Source organism: Cervus canadensis, chromosome 9, assembly GCF_019320065.1.
Source record: "Cervus canadensis isolate Bull #8, Minnesota chromosome 9, ASM1932006v1, whole genome shotgun sequence".
Lineage (NCBI taxonomy): Eukaryota > Metazoa > Chordata > Mammalia > Artiodactyla > Cervidae > Cervus > Cervus canadensis.
Genome location: NC_057394.1, coordinates 64,777,623 through 64,802,623, shown reverse-complemented (window position 1 = coordinate 64,802,623; position 25,001 = coordinate 64,777,623). Strand labels below are relative to the sequence as shown.

General features: G+C 45.0%; 1 protein-coding gene across 6 annotated transcripts in view; it reads left to right on the top strand.

Annotated features, from left to right (window-relative positions):
* Positions 1 to 210: 210 nt before the first annotated feature.
* RUBCNL (rubicon like autophagy enhancer) overlaps positions 211 to 25,001 on the top strand; it is a 38,955-nt gene continuing 14,164 nt past the window's right edge. The window contains exons 1-7 of one of the 6 annotated variants that reach the window (XM_043477958.1): positions 211 to 342; positions 15,557 to 16,183; positions 19,683 to 19,765; positions 20,232 to 20,442; positions 22,554 to 22,655; positions 23,112 to 23,172; positions 23,958 to 24,090. In XM_043477958.1, coding sequence (XP_043333893.1) covers positions 15,649 to 16,183; positions 19,683 to 19,765; positions 20,232 to 20,442; positions 22,554 to 22,655; positions 23,112 to 23,172; positions 23,958 to 24,090 — 1,125 coding nt within the window. In that variant the 5' untranslated portion in view covers positions 211 to 342; positions 15,557 to 15,648. Of the gene's footprint in view, positions 343 to 462; positions 484 to 786; positions 1,015 to 1,485; positions 1,975 to 12,109; positions 12,886 to 15,556; positions 16,184 to 19,682; positions 19,766 to 20,231; positions 20,443 to 22,553; positions 22,656 to 23,111; positions 23,173 to 23,957; positions 24,091 to 25,001 lie in introns of those variants that run through there. The other 5 variants (XM_043477964.1, XM_043477963.1, XM_043477960.1 and 2 more) reach the window with 5 other exon arrangements.

Below are 25,001 nucleotides of genomic sequence, written 5' to 3'. Positions count from 1 at the left end.
GGCAGGTAACTGGGAGATTCTATCCCCAAGAGACGCTGGAGGCGCTGCTAGAGGGCGCAGAAGCTCCCTGGGGGTGGCGTGGGACGTGATGCATTCGGTCGTAGGAACAGTCAGGGCTTGGGTTTCTATTTGTGAAAACTTTCTGTATTGGTTGGTTGCTTCTCCCCAGCCTCCCCCGCGATGCGCGTGCTCCCCGCGGCACAGCTGTGATGGGATTTCTAAACCCTGGCTGCCAGCGGACAAGGACGATTAGGTTGGACGGATGCTGACCGTGGCGTCCTCCGGGTGGGGTTCCGCGGGGTGCAGCCCGCTGAGGTCAGAGAGACGTGGCTCGCTCTCCGGGTAAGTTGTAGGTCCCCGCCAGGCCCACAGCTTGCAGCGCAGACTTGAATCCAAATTGCTAAGATCATCATTTCAGGCAATTGCACTGGTGCTAGAGACCACCCGTTTGGGACTCTGGGGTTGGGCGTGGACCTCCGCCAGGTCTGTGATGATCTCGTTTCGACCCCGGAAAGCGCTGTTCCACCCGAGTCCCCAGCGAGGGGTAGGGAGGGGTTTCCGGAGGCAACCGGGGGGAGCGGGGGGGCGGTGCACAGCTGCTCCGGCGGACCCCAGCCTGCGCCACCCAGGGTCCGGGGCCGGGAGGAGGGCAGGGGGCCGCGTTCCTTCCAGCGAGCAGCAGGCGGGGAAGTGGCGCTTCGCTCCGCTGGGGGCGTTTCTCGGATTTGCTGCCGGAGCCCGGGATATTTTTGGCTGGCGCGGGTAGATGGGGGCGGGGGGCGGCGTCAGGGCGCCGCTTCCCCTTCGTCGCCCCCTCTCTCGGTCGCTGGGGGGCGCAGTGACCTCGCGACGCCGCTCGGAGCCGGGCCGCAGAGGAGCCGACGCGCGGCGCCCAGCTGGCTTTTCAGCCGCTGGGGTGAGCGGAACCCGGCCGGGGATGCGAGGACCGCGGGAGGCGGGGGAGGGATGCCAGAGAGGCGTGCGCAGAGCGGGGAGTGCGGGGGGAACCCCAAGGTAGGTCAGGGCAGTGCTGAGTCCCCCCAGCCCCGGAGATCTTTGCGGAGTTGACTTGCAAAGGGATGGGGTGCGGGGTGGTGGGTGACCCTGTGCTCGGCTTGGGTCCGGAGGGGCGGAGGAGCCGGACCACCAGGCACGGAGGGCGCAGAGAGACTCTTCTGTGAGCGCAGAGCCTGAAGCGGTCCCGGACGCCGGGTGACTTTTCTCGGTTCCACAGAAGCGCGTACCCAGATGGCGAGGGCACCCCAGAGGACCACCTCCCCAAGACGCCCCAACAAAGTAGTGGCACAGCCACTTTCTGCGGCTTAACCGAAGTAGGCGAGAGCCGGAAAGCGGCGCACGGGGCTTCGGCCGAGCGCTTAGGTGTGGGATCCATCCACCTGCTGAGATTGCGGCGGGGACGCGCCGGCTGCGTTTCACCCTCACCCCGCCTGCCCGGTGACCAAGCGGGAGGTTTGCTACCGATCTCCTGAGGAATTGATGCTGTCAGCTTGGAGAATGTAGAGAACCTCCCGAAGAGGGGTCATTTAGCCTCAATGGGAATGAAGACCCAAAGGAAAGGGGATGATCAAGCGCTGACCTGTGTTACTGCAGTGCAGTTTGAAAGGATCTTTAAATAGGCTTGCAGGCAAAAGTGCAAAGGACTGGGGGTCGGCCGACTTGGGTGTCTTGGACCCTGTCCTGAAGTCGAATAGCAGGGAGGTCTCGGCAAATCAGGAAACCTCGTTGAACTTCAGTTTGCTCGCGTGAGACGTGGGAGGATCGGAGGTGCTCCACCTCCCTGGGTGGTTTGGAAGATAACGGAGGGAGGTGTTTTGAAAAGCATCTTCGGTGGTTTCTACAAATTTAGCATTGCAGACCACACCTCCTTCCTGGCCCCTAACCGAACCTTGCTTGTAGCGGAGATACGGCAGGACCTTCTCCGCGGCGCTGGAGTTTTCCTGGTTGCCTGCGGCGGTGAGATGGGTCTATTTCTCAATCTCTTGTTGCAATGCCTCTTCACGGCACAGGCGCCAGTTTCTCTCCCCAACAGAGTGTGACATCAGGGCACGGGAACTTTGCTTGGTTCATCAACTCCTTTAGGACGTGTAGAAAGTGGGGGCGGTGCTCGGAGACTTGAGGAAAGTTGAAAGTCGTTGTGGCGGCTGGGGGTGGGGGGCTTAGAATTTTTTTTTAATTTTTTAAATTTATTTATAGCTTTGCAGGGGTTTTCCTGTGTGCAAGCTTTCTTTAGTAGCAGCCAGTAGGGGCTACTCTTTGCTATTTTAGCTGCGTTCGGGGGCTTCTCATTGCAGTGACTTGTCTTGTTGCAGAGCACGGGGCTCTAGCACAGACTCAGTAGCTGTGGCCCGCTGGACTTAGTTGCCACGTGGCATGTGGGATCTTTCCCCATCAGGGATCCAACCGGGCCTCCCTCATTGGCAGAGAGATTCTTTACCACTGAGCCACCCGAGAAGCCCCTGGGGGGTTAGATTTGATTGGGCATGTTCTCTGGGAGATCAGTTAGCTCCAAAAACATTTTCTGAAGTTGGAGTTCTTGTTTTCTGACAGGGGAAAATTCTGTCAGAGCCAAGGGTAGGCATCCAGGAATAAGCATTTTAATTTGAACATCTTCAGAGGAAGATAGGAGCTCTGGAAATGTTTCCTACACCAGTCACGCACAGCACAGGATAACCGCAGGGAGGAATCTGAATAGTTTCTCTTAGTACTAATTTTAGGTTCATATTTCTAATACTGAAAGGAGAGGTTTGCATGGTTGGTTGCCTTACTGTTAAAATTTAAGCAGTCCTTGTTAGATAAGCATGTCCAGCCTTCCAGAGATTATAAACGTGAGCAATACTAGAGCCCTTCTGTCATATTTTATCTTTTTATGGATCAAATAGGACCTCTGATTGGCTTTTCCATTTTAATTAAAAGGAGTTGAAAGATGACTCATTTAAGAGTTTGGGAAATACAATTGAGACTGTCTTACACAGAACTGTAAATTCTTGTAAAATAACCCTGATGGTGATGATAAAGCCAACTTTTAGACTGTTGTGTGCCAGACTCAGATATACATATTACAACCCACTTAGTTCTCACAACAGTCTGTAAAGAAACTGAAGCACAGATAGGTTGAGTGCCTTGCCCAAGGTCACACAGTGAGCAGTGAGGAATTTCTCTTCTGTCGGCATAACAATTATGTTTGATTGGTACTCTTTTTTTTTTTCCGTAGCATCTGCACTGGGTTTTCTCCCAGCCAGGGTGAGAGAGACTGAAGGCTTTAGAGCAGGGATCCAGGATTCTGGACTAGTCGCCAAATTGCTGTGTGGTCTTTATTTTTTTATTTTATTTTTTTTGGCTGTGCTGGGTCTTCATTGCTGCTCCCCGGCTTTCTCTAGCTGAGACGAGCAGGGACTACTCTTCGATGCGGTGCGCAGGTTCTCATTTCGGTGGCTTCTTTTGTTGCCTGGGCTCTGGGGCTCACGGACTTCAGTAGTTGTGGCGCATGGGCCTACCTGGCTGCTTCGGGGCTTGTGGCATCTTCCCAGATCAGGGTCGAACCTGTGTCTGCAACATTGGCAGGCAGATTCTACACCTCTGAGCCACCAGGGAACGCCTGCTGTGTGGTCTTTACTTCCTTTTTCTGACCCTCACTTTTCTCATGCACAAAACAGTGCTAATAATCCTCTTTTGAGTGAATGCTTTATTTCTCACTGGAACATGGAGTGTGAGCTGGAAAGAAAGACTTCTCATAGTGTAAAGGGAAGTTTCAGAGTCCTGTTTCTGTCAGCTGTGACAAATGACGGGCAGATGGCAAATAAGTAAAACCTGGAGGAAACTACACATGATGTGGTTTGCCCAGCAATTATGTTTGAAAATTGTTTTTAAAAAAGTCTTCAGTTTCTTTTCTTAGATCCTTAGCATTACCGTCATTAAGAGATAAACGCAAATTAGACTTCAAATGTTTTCTGGCAGGTAACATTGAATGGCACCCAGGGCCAATACATGCTTTTCTGTGGTTGATTTCAGGTGATGAAAATTGGAGGGTGGAGGATTTTATTTTTTTTAATCCTTAGATTCTACATTCTTCTATTCCAACAAGCTATAGTGGGTCAGAGAACAACTAAGTCCTGAAAATATATGTAAGTTATTCCTGTGTTCTCTCTTTGTTTGGAAATTGAGGACGGCCACTTTAAATCTGGTAGGTGAGGAAACTTGAACTTCTGAAGATACTTACTTTTAAGGGCAATTTTTTTGTTTGCTTTTTTTTTTTTTTATGTGGACCATTTTTAAGGTCTTTATTGAATTTGTTACAATATTGTTTCTGTTTCATGTTTTGTTTTTTTGGCTTGGAGACATGTGGGATTTTAGCTCCCCAACCAGGGATGAACCCACATCTCCTGCATTGGAAGGTGAAGTCTTAACCACTGGGCAGCCAGGGACATCCCAAGGGTACTTTAAACAATATGGTTCCATTGTCAAATCATTTGAACTGTCTATGACCTATATAAAATCTTTTCTGGGGCTGGGGTTCTCACTCTTCATTTAGACTCTGGTCTCTATGGAGATTTGGGCTGGGGGAGTCACCGTGTCAGTGTTCCTGATGCTACCGGGCTCACAGCAGCTACTCCATGCTTGGTGACTGCTGATCTTCTGGAGAGAGGGTTAGGTCCATGAGATTTAACGGTCTTCCCTTCACCCCTGTGCAGTTGTGGGTAAGAATGTGGACTTGGAGCAAGACTAGCCTGGGTGGGAAACTGGCTCCATTGACTAACTGTGCCTCAGTTTCTCTTCTGTAAAGTAAAGATGGTGTGGTCATATCTACCTCATAGGTTGTTGGGAGGATCGGGTGTATGTGTTTAGAAAGCTTAGAACCGTGTCAGGCCTGTAGTAAACGCCATCCAAGAGTTAGAAATGAATGACTGCTGATGGGTAAGCAATCAGAGGCTAAGTGCTGTGTAACACAGTAGGTCAGTAAATGGGGAGAGTGTACACTTGTGGGGATGCAGCTTTTAAAAGGGTGGTGGGGAATGTCTCAATCCAAGGGTAAATTAGAATAAGATTGGGATGGGGTGGGTGGAGGAGGGGGGTGTAGGGTGCAGAGGGGTATAGAGGCATAGGGTTTTAGAGGTGATAGGTAAGGAGGACAGAGGGATAACTTAGGGACACAGAAAGACATGGCGCATATGAAGGTTGTTTTTTTTTTTTTTTAACTTGGGAATTGTCTTACGGAAGATTTCAAACATTAAGTAGAGAGAACAGTCCACGTGCCCTCCTCCCATCCTCAACAGTGATCAACGTGGCCCGTTGTGTTTCATCCATATCCCTCCCTGGACCTTCCCACTGTATTATTTTAAAGCACATTCCAGAAATTCCATCAGTTCTAAATCCTTCTGTATATGTTTCTGAAAGATAGGCACTTAACCGAACATGACCATGATACTTAACCTCTCTGACTTTGTCGTCCCATCTATAAATTGGGACCAGTAGAACCTCCCCCGCAGTGCTGGTGTAAAGAGAAGGGTGGACGCCTGGAACCCTCAGTGCAGACAAGCAATGCCCGGGTAACCAGCCATCACGACGATGGTGTTGCTGTTACCGGCCCTTGGGGGTTTTTTCGGCATAGGTCAGTTGTGGCATTCTCACTTCTTGCTCTCTCCCTGCTCCATACTTATATTAGGCACATTTATTCCTGCTCCCTTGTCTAGTCTCTATTTCCCATTTTAACTTTCAGTTCCATTGTTCTCAGCCTGACTCACAGCTCATGCTCCTTTGATGCCCGTGGTCCACAGAAATACAGCATCTCTAGTCTTTCTAGACCTTTTGGAAGGGAGATGGCCTTGGCCCATTTCATTTTTTCAACAGCATTATTAAGATGCAGATAGAATTGACATAACATGAATTCACCCATTGTAAGTATACAATCCAGTGGTTTTCATATCTTCACAGATAATGTGCCAGCATCACCACAGTTGATTTGAAAACATTTAGAACCTCAGAAAGACATTTTTACCTGTCGCCCCTATCTTCCCATCCCCCAAAGGAATTGCTAATGTACTTTCTGTCTCTATGGGTTTGCCTATTCTGAACAATTTTGTTCATTCATAAAGAAATAAGAAATATTTTTTGTCAATGACTTCTTTCACTTAGTAGGGTTTTCAGGGCTCAGTCATATTGTAGCATGTATTGGTACTTCCCTTCTTACTGTGGCTGAATGATGTTACACTGTATGGCTGTCTGTCTGTCCAGTTGCTCAGCTGTGTTCAACTCTTTGCAACCCCATGGACTACAGCATGCCAGGCGTCCTTGTCCTTCACCATCTCCCTAAGTTTGGTCAAACTGATGTCCATTGAGTCGGTGATGCCATCCAACCATCTCATCCTCTGTTGTCCTCTTCTCCTTCTGCCCTCAATCTTTCCCAGCATCGGGGTCTTTTCCAATGAATTGGCTCTTCACATCCGGTGACCAAAGTAGCATCCTTTGTTTATTGATTGATGGACATTTGGGCTATTTCTACTTTTTAACTGTTCTGAACCATGCTGCCACTAACACTCATGTGTGTACAGAAATAACAAGTCACTGTGTTGTGTAACAGGAGCTAGCACAGTGCTGTAGGTCAACTATACTCCTAAAGCAGATTTTAAAAGAGGAGGTCAGACATTTGGTTGCCAGTGATGAAAGTGGAGGGGGAGGGGAGGGACAACTGGATAAAAGCTGTCGAAGGTACTGACGTCCAGCCCTAAGATAAATAAGTACTAGAGTTGTAATGTACAACAGGATGAATATAACTAACACTGACTGCTGTGTGTTATGTGTGAATGTTGTCAAGAGAGTAAATCCTGAGAGTTCTCATCACAAGGAAAAATCTTTCTTTCTCTTTAATTTTGTGACTTTATGAGAGGATGGATGTTCACTAAACTTACTGTGATAATGGCTTCATGATGTATGTAACTCAAATCATTATGCTGTACCCGTTAAACTCAAATATATCTCAATTTTAAAATATTTACATGTAAGTTTTTTATGTTAACACATACTTTTGCTTCTCTTGGATATGTAGCCAGGAGTGGGATTGCTTGCTCAAATGGTAACTGTGTGTTGAACCTTTTGAAGAACTGTCAAACTGTTTTCTAATATGGCTCCCCACTTTATTGAATTGGCCAAAAGTTCGTCTGGATTTTTCCCAATATTTTCCCTAAACATGGGAATCTAGCCATCTTTAAGTCTTATTTAGTTATCTAATTATATTCATGTATAAGTCTTTTTTGTTATTGATTTTTGTATATAAGATTTTGAGTAAAGCATTACTTGAGCAGTGGTCCCCAAAGTGGAAGTTATATACCTTAGTACTCTTGCCTGGAAAATCCCATGGATGGAGGAGCCTGGTAGGCTGCAGTCCATGGGGTCTTGAAGAGTTGGACACGACTGAGCGACTTCACTTTCACTTTTCACTTTCATGCATTGGAGAAGGAAATGGCAACCCACTCCAGTGTTCTTGCCTGGAGAATCCCAGGGATGGAGGAGCCTGGTGGGCTGCCGTTTATGGGGTCGCACAGAGTCGGACACGACTGAAGCGACTTAGCAGCAGCAGCAGGGTACAAGATGATTCATTGGAAAGCAAGAACAAAATGCTCTGCTCTTGTATCTGTTTCAATAATGCTTTATAGTTATACAGTGTATTAGAATATCTGTGCATATGTGAGATTTATAAGTAAATAGTCTTATATTGGAGATGTAAATATAAAGATTTTTTTCAAATAGGAAGTCATATCATAAAATTCTGGGGACAACTGTTCTAAAGGCATGGGATCAAATATATGTAGCTGTGTGGTTCTTAATCCCATGCTTTGTGACGCACCTGATGGGGAAATCCTTAAAATTACTTTGCTAAGGAAACTGAAAATATCCTGCTAATTTCAGCCCACATGGAACACATAAATACCAGGGGAAGGAGCTTTGCATCAGGTGTTGGACCTTTATTTTTGTTCTACTTCTGCTGATTGCTAATAGATTTTGGGCGAGTCCCTTGATGGGCTGCATTTCAGTTCCCAGACTGGTCTGAGAACACCTGAAATATCATAAATTTTCATTGTGCAGAATGAGAGTGTTACGTGTGACATATGCAGTGACCACAGGGGAAGTCAGTCATTTGTGCATCTTGGGCAACCCTGAAGTCTTCTTAAGCAAATATGTGGGGTTCCTTGACCTCTGCCCTGGCTGGGTCTTCCCCTTCCCGCCCCACCCTGCTTTCTCTCCTTCTTCTGTGTTCTTCTGACAACAGACCTTCACAAGTAAGGGTCACGGCCAAGGTTAAGTTGCCCAGAGAGGAGTCAGGTGACGCCACCCGCCCCCACTGCAGTAAACTGTTCTTCCTTGTGCTGTTCTCGTGAGAACACAGTGGAGGTGCAGCTGGCTGAAAACTGCAGTTGACTCTGATTCCCGGCCCCTGACACAGAGCCATGAAGTCTCATTATTGGGCATCTTGATGATTTCTGGGTGATCTGGGATCACTTGAGTCTGCAGATGTCCTGGGGGGATATGAGCCTTTGTTTAAAGTCAAAACACGAAGGGAAGTAGATACAGAAAGATGGGAAGAGGTTCTGGGGAACTGTCTTAACCGAAGTGCTCATGTGCTGTGGTTCAAGATCATTTCACTCTCTGCTTGCTTTTGTCTCTTACTGGGCATGCTCACTAAGACACCATAAAGTTGTAAGGAATGAATGCGACCTTTCACATTCAACTCCTGTTTGCGATTTCTCTTCTCTAACATCCTCTGTTCTAAGGAAATTGTTGGCAGCTCTTTTAGGTTGTAATCTCCAGTTTCTTCTACAGAGTGATGCCTGTTCTTGGATTCCTTTCTTAGGCAATAGAAATAGCCAATATAACCATGCTTAAGTACTGTTGGTGAGTTTGTTCATTCTTATTCATACACTCAATGTATTTGTTGGGCACCTATTATGTGCCCCTGTTCTAGATACCAGGGGCAGAGCAGTGATCCAAATAAAAGTTACATAGCTGATTCACTTCATTGTACAGCAGAAACTAACACAGCATTGTAAAGCAATTATTCTCCAATTAAAAAAAAAACAAAACCCAACAACCTGGGAACTTCCCTAGTGGCTAAGACTGCATTCCCAATGCAAGGGCCCCGGGTTCAATTCCTGGTCAGGGAACTAGGTTGTACACGCCCCAGCAAAGGTCAAAGATCCTGTGTGCCACAACGAAAACCAGGCGCAGCCAAATAAATATTAAAAAAAAACTGCCCTCAAAGATTTTACATTCTAGTGGGTGTTAGTCATTGAGGTTAAACAAAATGATGATTAGTGGTGAGGAGTAAGGAAAAAAAACTAGAGTTGCCAAGGGGGAGAGGAGCTATTAGGGAGGGCAGTTGCCATTGTTTATAGGGTAACCAGGGAGGCCTCTCTGAGAAGATCACATTTAAGATGAGCCTTTACTCGGATGCTCCCAGCTGTGTATTCAGGTAGTAGCTAGTGCTGAGGCAGAGAAAACCCCAAATCCTAAACCCGACATACTTTGCCTATTCATGGAGTATCTTTAAGATTGTTAAGGGTTTTTATTAGCTGCCAAAGTAGTTTATCTACCATCAAAATGCTGGCTGCTTGGGCCTCCCTTGTGGCTCAGATGGTAAAGAATCTGCTTGTAATTCAGACCTGGGTTTGATTCCTGGGTTGGGAAGATCCCCTGGTGAAGGGAATGGCAACCCACTCCACATCCTTGCCTGGAGAATCCCATGAACAGAGGAACCTGGTGGGCTACAGTCCATAGGGTCGCAGAGAGTTGGACACAACTGAGTGACTAATATTGTAGTCTGCTGGGCTTTTGTGAGGTCACTCTAGAGGTCATGGTGACTCACAATGAGTCATCTTCCCCTCTTGCAAAGGTTGCATCTTTGGAGTGGATGTTGTACCCCAGCAGTGGCCCTAGTGATGCAGTCATTCTCAGTGGGACCATGAGTCCAATGCACAGGGACCTTCCAGAATGATTTAGGGTGGGTGGGGGAAGTCCTGGAGTCTCTTCTTTGTCTAGGGCCTTTGCTGCTGCTCGTGTGTTAACTAGTAATCTGGCCTGTGTTTACTCTCAAAAGGAAAATCCCAGTAGAAATGACAGTAAGCTTTGCAACTAAATTTCTCTTCCTTTAATATGTGGTTGGAGATGGATTTTTATCTTTGCACATAAGCATCTCTGATCCAAAGGAGCTCATTTATGACAGTGGGGAGGACTTGGAGAAGATGCCAGTCATTCCTTAGGTTCATATTATCTACTGCCAGTCAGTACCTGAGAGGTATCAGTGTATGTGTTTAGTCCCCGTCTCCCCTCTGCCAGAATGTAGGCTACTGGAAGTCAGGAAGCTTATCTTAGTCACCACTGTAACCCCCGTGCTACCAAAACAAAAGCAATGCCAGTCATGTAGTATATGCTCAATGAATATCTGTTTAGTTGAATTACAGTTTGTGAGCAGTGTGGCAATAAACAACATAACCAGCAACCATTTCTTGATATCTCGTGAATTACCTGTTGCCCCAAAGACCAAGAGATGGAGATGGCATCTTATCACCAGGAACTGGGCTTTGTTCCCAGTCACTGCTCTGCCCTCCGTGTCCGTGTACCTCTCAGGGAGACTCCTGCTGCTTAATGAGTGTCCAGCCTGGCTTGCCAGCCTTTCTCTGCCACTACCCAGCTGTGACCTTAGATACAGCTTGAATTCCTGTGGTTCTGTTCCCGCTCTAAAAAGCTCTTATTTTATAACCTGGCAAAGCCAAGATCTGCGGGCTCTTTGTGTGAAACAAGAACATCTTTCTAGAAGGAAGTAGAACAAGCACCTGCTTCTGAAAATTACTTTTTATAAGAAAGTCTTGTTTTTGCTCAGTGCAGTTGTTTCCACATCTGAGAGGCTCATAAATAACATTCTCTTTGAATTATTAACTTTAATCTGTTTATAAAAACACAGAGATCACACTATTACTTACCATATGATTTCTCAGTTGTAATCATCTCTCACACAGAAAACTAAATATGATATGTAGAAATATGAGAATAAAACATGACTTACATAGCTTCATTCTTTTGGAAATAGTAAGATTATCATAGGCCAGGGGCTCAGAACTAAAATTAGAACTAGTAAAAGAAAAGGTATAATAAAATCAACAAAAAGCAATATGAATAAAGATGTTCATTGCTATATATTTTATAATAGTAAAAAACTGAAAATAAATTTTCATTAATAGGAATATGACTAAGAAATTATGATACATTTATACCCTAAAAGTGGTAAGATAATTAAAAAAAAGAGTATGTACCCTCAAGACATATTGAGAGAAAAACAAAGTATATTTAGCATATGTCCGGTGTGATGGCATGTGTGTATAAAAAAAAATGACATATCTTCTGATCTGACATACGTATGTTAATTCATAGAAGATCTGGAAGGAATAAAATGGTTGACAGTGTTATTTCCGGGAAAAAATTGGGGTTGGTGGGGCTTGGTGTGATGAGAAGGCCTCACTTTTTACTCTAGACTTCTATGTTTGGGGCATTTTATAAAACCATAGTCATGGGTGGGCTTTTTTTTTTAAATTATAACACTTGAAACTACTGGAGAGGAAAAGATGTGTGACAGAGAAATTGGGGCACAGGTGGGGTTTGAGCTCGGGAGAAGGAAGATGAAACACTTCAGATAGGGAGAGCTGGCAGTTTATCACCAAATCCTGTGATATTCTGTGACTGGTGATGTGGAGCTTGTGCTGTGTTCTCAGGATGGCATATATATACACATTCAGTTCAGTTCAGTCACTCAGTTGTGTCCAACTCTCTGCGACTCCATGCACTGCAGCACGCCAGGCCTCCCTGTCCATCACCAACTCCCAGAGCTTACCCAAACTCATGTCCATTGAGTTGGTGTACACACACACACACACACACACACACACACATATATATGTATATATGTCTGTCTGTCTGTCTCCTGCGTCAGTCTTCCTTGGTAGCTCAGTGGTAAAGAATCTGTCTGCCAACGCAGGAGACGTGGGTTTGATTCCTGGTCTGGAAAGACCTCCTGGAGAAGGAAATGGCGAGCCACTCCGGGATTCTTGCCTGGGAAATCCTATGGATAGAGGAGCCTGGTGGACTGCAGTCCACGGGGTCACAAAGAGTCGGACACAACTGAGTGACTGAACGACATGTCTCCTGCATCACTGCAAAAGCTGTGAGCTAGAATGGAAGGCCCCTAAATCAAGAAAACCCAAAGGTTTTTAGAACGATTTTCACATTGCCTTTTTGGGTCTATTTGTAAGCATTGGGTGAGAAAAATTTCGTATCTTTAGGAAACAGGGACTCACTTCCATCTGTGATGAGAAGGTCTGCCGTGATAGTAGTGCAGTTGTATCAATCACAGAAGTCTTTTCTCTAGCCTGTAACTCCATTTTCATTTTGCTGGATTTGTTCATTCAGTCTGTAGCTCTTATTGAGCCCGCATCGGCCAGTCTGAGACAAGGCCCCTGCTCTCCTGGAGCTTCTAGTCGGGGGAGGAGAGGTGGACAGGATGACGGTAGGCGGCAGGAAGTGAGAGCTACTCTGCTGACGACTAAGCAAAGTGGTGTGATGAGGTGTAACCAGGGAACTGTGTTAGGAGAGGTGGTTAGGAAAGACTTCTTTGAGGAAGTCATTCATAAACCCAGGAGTGCATAAGACAGGAAGGTGTCGGATGTGTGGTCATTTGAGGGGAGAGCAGTCCAAACAGAGGGACTAGAGCAGAAGGTGAACAAGAGCTTGTGGGAGTCAAGAGCTTGCTTCGTAGCTGGGACTGACAGAGGGTGGACAGGCCAGAGAAGTCTGCAGGACAGGGTCATGTCGTGCGTGGGGGACAAGGTAAGGATTTTGGATTTTAGTCGGGATTTAATGGGAAGCCATGATGGGGGTGAGAGTTGTCAACTTAAAAAAAAATGCACAACGTGAGAGTTACGAGTTAAGTTTTATTTTATATAATTTTACTTTTATTTATATTAATATAATTTATAATTATATAATATTAATTATATAGTTATTAACACAATTTATCATTATATAATATTGTTAATTATATAACTATTACTATAATTTATAATTATATAATTCTATTTATGTGTTTATTTTAAGCTGTGGGTCTTTGCTGCTGCACAGGCTTTTCTCTAGTTGCGGCTCATGGGCGCAGTAGCTGAGTCCCTGGGCTGGAGAGCACCGGCTCACGGGTTATGGTGCACAGGCTTAGTTGCTCCACAGCAGGTGGGATCTTCCCAGACCAGGGATCGAACTTGTGTCTCCTGCATTGACAGGCGGGTTCTTTACTACTGAGTTAAGTTTTAAATGAGGGGTCTCGCCCGGGAGACAGCACCTCAGATAGCTCTGAGAAACTGCTCCAAAGAGGCAGTGGGGAAGGTCAGTATATGTGTGATTTTAGTGATGGGAGAGTATATACAATCAAGCACTTATTTTTCCAAAAGTTTTCTGCTAGTCTTGTGACGCTTTCTGCTAGTCACAAGGAATAGTCGTCACCATGAAGGATTTTAGGGCTTTTCTAGATGTGAGGAGATATACAAATTGGCTCATAAAATCAGCTCCTGAAAATATCTTAACTATCTGAAGACCTATCCTGCCTCATCCCCGGAGCATGGGGTGCCTCATTTCTGCTCTCCACCCTGAACTCCTTCAGGGGGTGTTGAAAATCAGTAGCTTCAGCGGCACATGTTTAATCTTTGCAGAGGTAGATGGCAAGTGCCAATTTGTAGTTGACAGTGTCAGATAGGGGATTGATTTAGATTTATAAAAGATATCTCTGAATAACTTGATTATAAACAGGTGAGAAGAATCAGGGAGACCATTGGAAAAAATGGTGACTTAGACTAGGTGGTAGCTATAGATGTAAGCTGCTTGTTGTTGTCCTCAGTCATGTCTGACTCTTTGTGACCCCATGGACTGTAACCTGCCAGGATCCTCTGTCCGTGGGATTTCCAGACAAGAATACTGGAGTGGGTTGCCAATTCCTCCTCCAGGGATCTTCCCCACCCAGAGATCGAACCTGAGTCTCCTGTGTCTCCTGCATCAGCGGGCAGATCCTTTACCTCTGAGCTACCGGGGAAGTTCAGGAATAAGCTTGCTGGTGGGTTAAAGATGGAGAGCTCTGGAAGATAGGGTCATGATGACTCCTAGATTTGGGACTTCAGCAACTGGGGGGTATGTTTCCTGAGATGGGGAAAACCAGGAAGGAGCAGATTTTGCCAGGGGGTGGGAGGAGGGGCTGGAAATCAGTGTTTCTTTGGATATATCAGGTGTGATGCCCCTAGACAAATGTCAAATAAGCAGTAGGATACACTAGTCTGGCGTTCAGGGGAGGTCAGGAATAGAGATCCATGTGGGAGTCACCTGTATACATAAAGATGATGTTTAAAGTCCTGGAACTTCATGAGGACCAGAACCTCGGCTTATTGAAGTGTACCCATGGACTTCACCCTTTGTTTAGGCTCAGTGTCCAAGCAGACACCTTCATTGCTAGACCTTCCCCTTGCCAGTCTCGCAGTGACTGTTGAAGGCTGAGCTTTACAATGTGAGGGACAGCATGAGAGTGTCAGGAAGACACACGTGCTGGGCTGTAATTAGTGACAAGAATGCTTCTCATCTGTGTCACTGTCAACATTGTAATCATTGCCTGATTTACTAATGCTAAAAATGGAGCTAAAAAGCGAGTGGACCGTTTTAAAGACAGCATCTAGATCACAGTGTGTTCTTTAGATATTATAAGCAAATCATAACTTTTTATTGCTTTTATAATCTAAGTTTCATAAGCTCATGTACAGTTACACAAAACCAAGTTTTTAGTGCTGTTGGTTGCTCTGTTTCACATGCCCTGGGTCCACTTTGTTGAAATACGACCACAAAGTAAATAAAAAGAAGAAACATACATATACTACCATATGTAAAATAGATAGTTAGTGGGATAGCTAGTGCAGGCAGCTCAACTCAATGCTCTGTGATGACCTAGAAGGGTGGGATGTGGGTTGGGAGGAAGACAAGAGGGACGGGATATATGTATAGTTATAGCTGATTCACTTCTTTTGTACAGCAGATACCAACACAACATTGTAAAGCAATTATACCCCAATAATAATAATTTAGAAAACTATGAAAACATGTCTTTCCTCCTAGGCAGCATTCCCATTTTGGGTTTGACATTTAATTTTGAAATAATGCATGGAATGTTTTACATTTTGCTGTTGTTTTAGTTTTTTATCAGCGGTATCCTTATACGACTTTATCCTTGCATAAAAAAGAATTATTTTTATCCTTTGAAACCCCTTTCCTATCTCAGTGTCATATCCCTTACATTTACTGCTAGTTTTATGGCCTACTTAATATTTACTTTTAAATCTAAGTGGAGTTTACTGTGTTGTATAGGGAAAAGTCCAGACTGTTGAAACATTAAGTTTCTTTGCTTCCTCATAAGATTGAGGAGTTAAAAAATATGATTGAGCCCTTGTTTATGGTAAATGGTTCTCACTCATTGCAGATAAGCTCTCCAGCCCTCCAGCTGGCCATGTGGTGAGTTCAAGGTCCAATCCAGCAGCACAAGGGCATTCACACTAGCCCTGAGCCCTGAAGATGGTGTCACAGTCTTCGAGCCGGCAGGACTCACCTGTGGACCCCTGGGAAGGGGTCAGCGATGACCCAGGCGACACCGATGGCTTGCCCAGCCTCCTGGACACTGAGCACCCCTCCTGCCCATCAGATATCAGGTTCACAAGGCACAAAGCTGCCTGGATTAACCCCCCATGTATGCAGCAAGAGCTGCAGGACTCGTTCCCCCAGGGGCTTGCAGTGGGGAACAGAGAGAGCCACACTGTGTCCGACACCAGATCTCCCTTGGGCGCTTCACCCTTGTCTCTTGGGGACTCCGTGGCGGAGACATCACTGTCGAAGGGCACCATGGACTCCATGGGCAGCTCCTCTGCCCGGGGCTCTGCTGGCAACGGCAGTGACTCCTCTCTTACCTCGAAGGAAGAGCGGGCAGTGCTCCCAAGACGCTGTCCTCACATGTCTCTGATCACGAGCTCCAAGACTGTGTCTGGTCCCCCACGTCCTGAGGATGGCAGGGCTTTTTTCAAGCCTTCCCAGCTGACAGCTTCTGCTGATGCAGGTAACTCTAGTTTAGACTTCCACCCTTCCTGTCTGATCTCACACCTGCTCTTGCTCAGGGCTGAGGCTGAGTATTCCTCGTGAGGAAAACGCTCCCAGTTTTCCAAGATGCCCACCAGCCAGGGCGCCAGCTCAGTTCATATCATCTTTAGCCCAGCCACTGGGAGGGTCACAACTGATGGAGTCAAGAATTCCCTTTCTCCTGAGACTGCAAGAGAACTTAGTCAATTATCAGTGTCAGCTGTCATGTTAGAGCATGGGTGTGGGCCCTGTGGGAGAGCACCGGAAGTGCTCTGCATTCAGCGTGATGGTGGAAAGTGGTCCCCACAGAGTGAGCCCTGGTTCATACCAGTGCTCATGTGGGAGAGGAACACGCCTCACCTGTTAGATTTACCTGGACAGGGTGCGACTAGAAAAATAGTAAGGTTTAAAAATAGGAACCACAATTCCTCCGAACTGGACAAAACTTTTTTCCAATTAAAACCAGGTCTCCCGTTGCTCTAAGGTCAGGCACATATTCCTAAAATGCCCAAATTCTGAAACCCAAGTAATCCATGCCCGATGCCACTTGAGTCAATAAATTAAGTTTTATTGTTATGATTTGTGGCATGCTTAGTTAATTTTAAATATTAATTATACTATATTCACACTTTGCATTAATTTGTATTTTTGTTGGAATCCTAGTTCAAATAGTCAAGGAAGTTTTTTATTTCAAAGCAATTTAAAAGCTGCCTTTTAAATTGTGTGTGTATGTGTGTGTGTTTGTGTGTGTGTACACGCATGTGTATTTATTTCTTATTAGCAGAAACCAGTCCTCTCCCTTTCCTAAGATATGAGGTTTATTTGTTCTACTGAAACTTTTGAAAACTCAGAGATAGTGACAATCTTTAACATACAATTTAAGAGTAAGCAGATTCTGGACAATCTTTTCAATGAGTTAACTTTGAGATAAGAACCAAGTTTGAGCAATATGGCACAGTTTGATGGCATGCATGCTCAGTAGCTCAGTCTGATTGCAGGCCTTTTTTTTTCCTTTTTGCTCATCTGCCTGGATAGTTCTCAGGAAAAAAGTGACTTTCAAATTTAGTGGTTGAAAACTGAGAAATTAGTCTCCTACTTGATTGTCTCATGGGAGGGTGAGGAGAAAAGAGAGAAAATTGAAAGTCTTTCCCACAGAACACCACCATGACAAATTATAAACAGAAGATGATCTTTAGGGCCTAATGTACCCCTGCCCCAAATAACTTTTTGTGTTCCTGTGCAAGAAGTTGTTCTGCAATGTAAAATTATCCTTTCTGGGACTTCCCTGGTGGTTCAGTGGTTACAACTTTGCTTTCCAGTACAGAGGGAGCAGGTTAAATCTCTGCTCAGGAAGCTAAGATCCCACATGCCTCTCAGCTAAAACAAAAAACAAAAAACCCAAAACATAAAACAGAAACAGTATTGTAACAAATTCAATAAAGACTTTAAAAAAAAATGGTCCACATCAAAGGATATCTTTAAAGAAAATAAAATTATCCTTTGTCCCAGAAAGAAAACAAACACACCAGCCCCTTCTGTTCAAAAACAGTGAAAACCACTCCATTTTTTGACCATCCGTCTTAAACCTGGCAAGGGGATTCATTCCCCCGGTTTAAGGAAAAGAAGCCCCGAGTGATCTGGTTCTTTCTTTGGTGTAGGAGGCAGTAATAGGCAGAACAGGCATTTGCCATGAGGCATTTTCCTGGATCTGCTGCATCTCAAATGGCAGTAGCAGGGATTTCCTTTCTTTGATTATATGGGAGGGAAACGCAGCTGAATCTGTCTGCATTTCCTGAGGCTGTAAGAAACAGTTCCTTTTGTTGGCTAAGGATCTCCACGTTTACAGTGCTCCTACATTCCTCAGCTCCTTTAGTTTCCTAATAAAATGATTATCCTAATTCCTAGGATGAGGAAATTTTACTGCAGAGGCACAGCTGGTGTGTGGAGAGCTGGAACTGGAAGCCACTACCTGACTTTTCTCTGCATTTTCCCCTCTATCCTCAGAGTCCCCAAACCAGGACCTGTAACCCAATGCCACCAGACTTCTGATTTTACAGATAAAGTTGTGTTTGTTTTGCTTATAGCTGCTTTCTCAGGGCAATGGCAGAACTGAGTAATAATTGCAGCAGGCTGTGTGGCCCTCAGGTCCTACATTTACTATATAGTCCTTTTCAGAAAAAGTTTGCCCACCCCAGATGGCTTCTGAAGCTAAGAGGTCCAAAGTTTTCCATGGAACAGTGGAGTTCTTGAACACAAGGCAAGGAAGGGGTTATGTTACTGAGTCCAAACCCACTCTGCTCATCACACGACAGGTCAATTAACTGAGAGATGAGGTGTTGAGGCAAGGAATATGACTTTATTCAGAAAGCCGGCTGACCCAGAAGATGGTAGACTAATGTCTCAAAATAACCATCTTATCACGGTCTGGATGCCAGGTTCTTTTATAGAACAGAGATGGGGGAAGTGAGGATGTAAAGTAAAAAAGACTGTTAATCTTACAACTATCTCCTGGAATGGCCAGCCTCCAGGAAGGAATGTGTTAATTTTTTCCTTCCTATAGCCATCTACTGGTGGACAGGGTCCTGAAGAAAAGGCATTTTGGTTTAACATTCAGGCAGAGGGGCAGGGTTCCCTGAGACAGGCCATTATGTGTGGACAGTATCCTTTTAGTGAACCAAAGCGACGGGAAGCACAGGTTAAAGTAAAAGAAACAGATCCATCGTGGAGTCAGTTCTTCCCTGCAGTAGTTGGAGGAATCCTGCTTGCCTCTCTGTTTGCCACCCCAAGAGCTTTAAAACCATCAAGACATCTGTAGCACTTGGTTCTGATTCATCAGGTCGGGACAGCAGCGCTTATGGATGTCACAGAAATGTTTTGCCGTATGTGCTGCAATCAGATATCACATGACAGACCTCATTTTTGTCTTGGTGGCGTTCATTGCCAGTAATAGAGTGGCTTAATAAGGATGCAGAATAGATGAGTCAGCCGAATATAACCTCTGCAGTTTCTTCTTGTTTCTGACTAGAGGAAGATCATTTTAGAGAAGTGGTGCTGACCTTTTTCAGATAGATTTTATTACTGTAAACAGGAAGTTTTAGGTCATTTGCAGTGAGTTGGAGGAATGATCCCATAATTCTTATGGTCCTGCTTCCAGACTATTCCTTCTCATCTCCTGTAGGAAGTTTCCGTGATCCTCCTCTTTCCCCACTTTCCTCATTGCTTGCCTCCATTCCCATGGTTCTCCCTTGCCTCCTCTAAGGATTCCTCTCAAGTTATTCCAGTAGCTTCTTGCAGAAATGATGACCCTCTGCCATCTACAAGGCCTACCATCAGAGGAGTCTTTCTTCTTGTGTCATCATATTTTATTTTAGAATTGTGCTAATATTTTAAACAACATGAAAGTCACTCCCTAAAATTGTTTCCTTAGATAAACTGTGAATTTCTTTTTCTCCATTGTTGATGACTTGCTGTCTTGGCAGATGCTGTTCAAGTTGGCGGAAGAACTATTTCCTCAAATTCCTTCTCACCAGAGGCATTCGTTCTCCCTGTTGATGTAGAAAAGGTGAACATGGCTTCCTTCTTCTTTTTAAAACCACCAAGAGGGTTAACACTTTGAAGTATGCCTGTTCTGATTTCAGTCTGTAAACTTCACTGGAGGAGGCATGACAAATAAGTTTCGTTTCAACATTTGACTGGTAGGGTCTGACCTCAGCTGGGAAATTTTCCATGATTGATGAGTAATGTCTCCCATTGCAGCACCACCAATCTAGGGTTTAATATCACAGGAAATTCAACTTGCATCATCTTTTGGTTGCAGTGGGCTAAATCTTCCACCTCTGGAAGATATGGGCTATTCTTGATGTAATGACCTATGATAACACAGTGAAATAAATATATGTCTATGCATTAACTCCACTTAAATATAACTTCTTGATTTTTCAATCTAATACACCCTCAGTGGGGGGAGGGGGGGAAACCAAGTTGATTATGCTTGTGAGAATTTTAACTGATCATCTTTGCCTCTGCAGGAAAATGCCCACTTTTACGTTGCAGATATGATTATATCCATCATGGAAAAAATGAAGTGTAATATTCTAAGTCAGCAGCACTCAGAAACCTGGAGTACCGAAGAGGCCAGCAGGCCACTTGGGAGTGATCAGGCAGACTTGGAAGGGACCTTTTATACCCACGTAAAGCAGGAATCTGGGTCTTCCACTTCGTCTGACAGTGGCTATGAAGGTGAGTGGGGACAAATATGAGGAAGCTTTCTGCTATATTCTCTGCACACAGCTGTCAAACTCTGTCCTTCTGGAGTAACCTGATGACCCCCACCATTTCTGCCACTTGACTTGGAATTAGAATGGAAAAGGAATTGGAATGTGCCACTCAGTTGTGAAATCCACGTGCTTTTCCTTAGGCTCCATCCTGCATTCCCCCTTTCTCTGTCTTGTCACCCAGCATTCCTCTTCTTACACTGGCTGCCTTCCCCAAATTGTCCTCTTTCATTCATCCTGGTAACAAGGAGTCCGTGATGCACTGGGTGTCCACAGATGTTGGGAATCCACAGGTGGGTCTTTGCCCGAAATATTTTATAAGTATGTGTTGAGTTGGTTGACTGGAAGCTCATGTTTAGCTGAATTTTTTAAAATATTAATATATTAAATAAAATTTAAAATATTTCTACCACCCAGATAAAAAATTGATCATTTATCAAGTATCACATTTATGGTCATAGAGGTTACTTCATGAGGTAGAGCAGAGTTCAACAAATTGCAGATGGATCCAGACATTAAAAAAGTATTAAAAAAGCAAACAAACAATTGGACAGTATCAGCACGCACCTCACATGGGGTGAGTGATGCTTCCTGGAACTTTATCAGTGATATATATTTTTGTGCCTGTAGCAGGTTGCAACGTAAATTGTATGTTACTGCTGATCATAATCAAAAGAGTGTAAGAAACACAGAAGTGGGTGAAACTGCCCCCATTTAACCCAGGAGGAAACCAAAGCTGAGAAATTGATATCCCCCGGCTAGAATGTTTTTCCAGTGATCACATTTTCAGTGAGGGTGTTTCTTGAAGAGCATGATTTGCAAAGTCTTTTCCCAGTCATTTGGCATTTAGGCGGCTTTCAATATCTTAGCACTTTAAATGGATTTAAAAACTCCTTTGTGATCACAACCTTCCTTTTTCCCTTTTTTTTCTCTCTGTGTGAAGACATTCTTAGGCTAATTCTCCAAGCTGGTATTAGGGATAGAAAAGCATGAACATATTTGTATTAGTGTCTTGGAGCTCCTGTAGCAAAATACTACAAATTGGGTGGTATAAGACAACAGAAATGGATCCTTTCACAGTCATGGAGGTCACAGGTCGGCCATGGAATTGTCTGGAAGGTTGGTTCCTTCTAGAGGCTTTGAGGGAGAATTTGGTCCCTCCCTGTCTCCAGACTCGGCAGTTGCTGCTGCTCCTGGCTTGTAGCGCATCCCTCCAATCCTCCATGTTCACGGGATGTTTGGTCTCTGAGTATCCGTGTGTGTGTGCAAACTTCCCTCTTTTTACACTCACATTGGCTGTAGGACTCACCCTGATCCAGTGTGACTGCAGCTTACCCTGATTACAAGGACCCTGTTTCCATATGAAGTCACGTTCATAGGTGCTGGGTAGAGGACATTTAGGGGAACATATTCAACCTAGTGGATTCCCCAGGTAGCTCAGTGGTAAAGCATCTGCCTGCCAATGCAGGAGACACAGGAGACATGGGTTTGATACCTACGCCAGTTATTCTTGCCTGGGAAGTCCCACGGTGGGCTACAGTCCATGGGGTCAAAAGAGCTGGACACGACTGAGTGAGCACACACACTCAACCCAGTACAATGTTCATGTCACCTAGACTCTTTTCCTTATTGTGAACAAAAACAACAAGATTGTTTCTCCCATCTCTTCCACTTGTTAAACTTTGTATTATGGAAATTATCAAACTTCCATGGAAGTAGGTAGAATACTCCTATGGACCCCAATAGACTCATCGGTATGTTTCACTTAATCTTGTGAACATAAGAACAACACAAAAATAGCTCCCTGCCCTTTTTGTTTTAACTGGAGGATAAGTACTTTACAATATTGTGATGGCTTTTGCCATGCATCAACATGAATCAGCCCTAGGTATACATGTGTCCCCACCGTCCTGAACTCCCCTCCCACCTCCCTCCTTACCCCCTGACCTTTCTAATTATTGCAGCTGAATTTTAAAATTCTTTTCAGGTCAACTCAGCCCTTTCATTCCTCCATTTCAATGTAGCCGGGTGTTGCAGGTTAGACAGTCTTTTTTTCTTCTTCCTTTCTTCCTCTAGGTTGCGCTGTGTTACAGGTGAGCCCAGTGGTTGAAACACCTACTTTCTCTGAGGTGACGGAAGAGGACTGCAAATGTGACTTTGATGACTTTGTTATCGTAGGTGAGATTTGGAAACTCATGGGCTGTGATGGAGGCACCCTCCCCCACACACCTGATGACACTTATCACACACAATATAAGACACTGTCATTCAGGGAAACCCCTCCCCAAATCAGATTGTGTCCATGATGTTAAAAAAAAATATGATGTCTTGATATTAATCTCTCATCTCATGTAGATTTGAATGCAGAAGCAGATACCATTAGGGTCTGATATCTGTTTGGCCCCCTCCATTATATTTTGGTGAAATTTCAGATGGGCATATTTTAAAATCCCATCTGTGGCCTCATAATAGCTGTTATCTCATAACAGAAATGCAAAAGGACCTGAAGAATGGAGATCTTGAATAATTGGTCCTGAGATGTAGGCAGCTAGTTTTGTGTTCGTATCAAATTGACTGTGATTAACAGAAACAGACTAAAAGCCCTCCATTACCTTCTCTTTGATTTTCCCACAGAACTTGGAGATTTCACCAATACCACAGAGCCCTGTGGATGTTCCTTCGACACCTCTAAGAGGTATCTCCCTCCTACTTTCATCAGCACACAGACCCCTGGGCCATCACCTCTGAGGCACTGTGGACATCAGGCCTCTGACATCTTGGGCCAAACTCAGCCAGTTCTAATAACAGGGATCACTGTTTAGAAATGAAACAATCATCACGAAAGTTCCTCCAGTGTTTTTAGAGTGTTTGAAAGACTTTTGTACACATTCTCATTTAATCCTCATGGGTGGGATGGGCAGGGGTTTTTAAACCCAGTTTTATGGGTGTAGAAACTGAGGTTCAGATGAGATGTGCATCAGGACACCATGCTGTTAAATAGCAGCGGGAGAACGCGGACCCGCTTCCCAGTTGGCTCAGGGGAGAAGAATCCACCTGCCAATGCAGGAGACTTGGGTTCGATCCCTGGGTGGGGAAGATCCCCTGGAGAAGGAAATGGCAACCAACTCCAGTATTCTTGCCTGGGAAATCCCATGGACTGAGGAGCCTGCTGGGCTGCAGTCCATGGGGTCACAAAAGAGAGGGCTTGAACCCAAGTCTTCTGACTTTAAACCCGGTCCTCTTCTCACCACCCCTCCCCACCTTGGTACCCTCAATAAACACAAGCTGCTCTGTGGAACGTGGAGGGATTGAGTTAAGTAAGATAACCGTTGGTGCGTGGTTGATGCACATATGGTCTGCTGTGTCACCACCTCTGCTTTTTTGAGTGTAGAGGGGAAATAGTTAAAAACCCGAAGCAAAAGACCCTTAACACACTTCTTATGAAAATAATTTTCCATGTTTGCATCTCTTACACTGCAGTGTCATTCATGAGCCAAACTTCAATTCTGCTGAGCTGATAGCCAAAGAGTTATACCGCGTATTCAAGAAATGCTGGATGCTGGCAGAAGTTCATTATCAGCTGGCAGGCTCCCTCGATGAAGCTGGCTCCATAGTACGTCTCAACAGAATTTGATTTTCAGTTCTTAAATTCTCATTTTGCCTGATCTCCACATCAGAGGTTTCTGTGTTTCCTTGTATGACTGCTGGGCGTTAGGGGAGACTCGAAAGCAAGGATGAATCTGATGTTTATTGGGTGTTTGTAATGTACCAGGGCCTGTGCTCAGCAATTCATGTCTTAATCCTCACATATCTCCTATGGGTAGATGCTATTGTTAATTTAATTTTATTTTTTAAAAATTTTATTTATTTACTCATTTATTTGTGGCTGTGCTGGGTCTTCATTGCTAGGCACAGGTTTTTCTCTAGTTGTGGTGGGCCAGGGCTAGTGCAGTGGTTTCTCTTGTTGCAGCACATGGGCTCACTAGTTACAGCTCACAGGCTTAGTTGCCCTGCGGCGTGTGGAATCTTCCTGGACCAGGGATCAAACCCACGTGCCATACATTGGCAGGTGGATTCTTAACCACTAGACCACCATGGAAGCCCATTATTTTAAGTTTAAGGTGTTAGCTGCAGACCCTCAGTGGGGTTGGTCAGTGGTAGAGCGGGAGTCGAGCCCCCAGGCTGCCTCATTTGAAAGTCCAGGCTGGTCCCCTTGTGGAGCGCACTGCCCTCCAAGCAGGCAGCTCACTGCGGGCAGAGGATGGGGTGGCAGAGGCTGTAATCGGGGCAGGAGAGAAAGCACACCGGAAGAGCAGGGAAGGCGGTGTTCCATGTCATCAGGGGAACTTGCAAAGGCTGAATGGAGATCTCAGGACTTGAGCCAAGTGTCAGGCCAGGCAGAGCGGCAGCAGGTCAGGCAGGGGTGTATGAAGAGCACTCTTGGTGAAGGAGCAGCTGGGGTAAAAGTGACTGGGAGGTGCATGATGCTTCTGGGTTTTGGTTCTTTTGGCTGCATCATCTTAG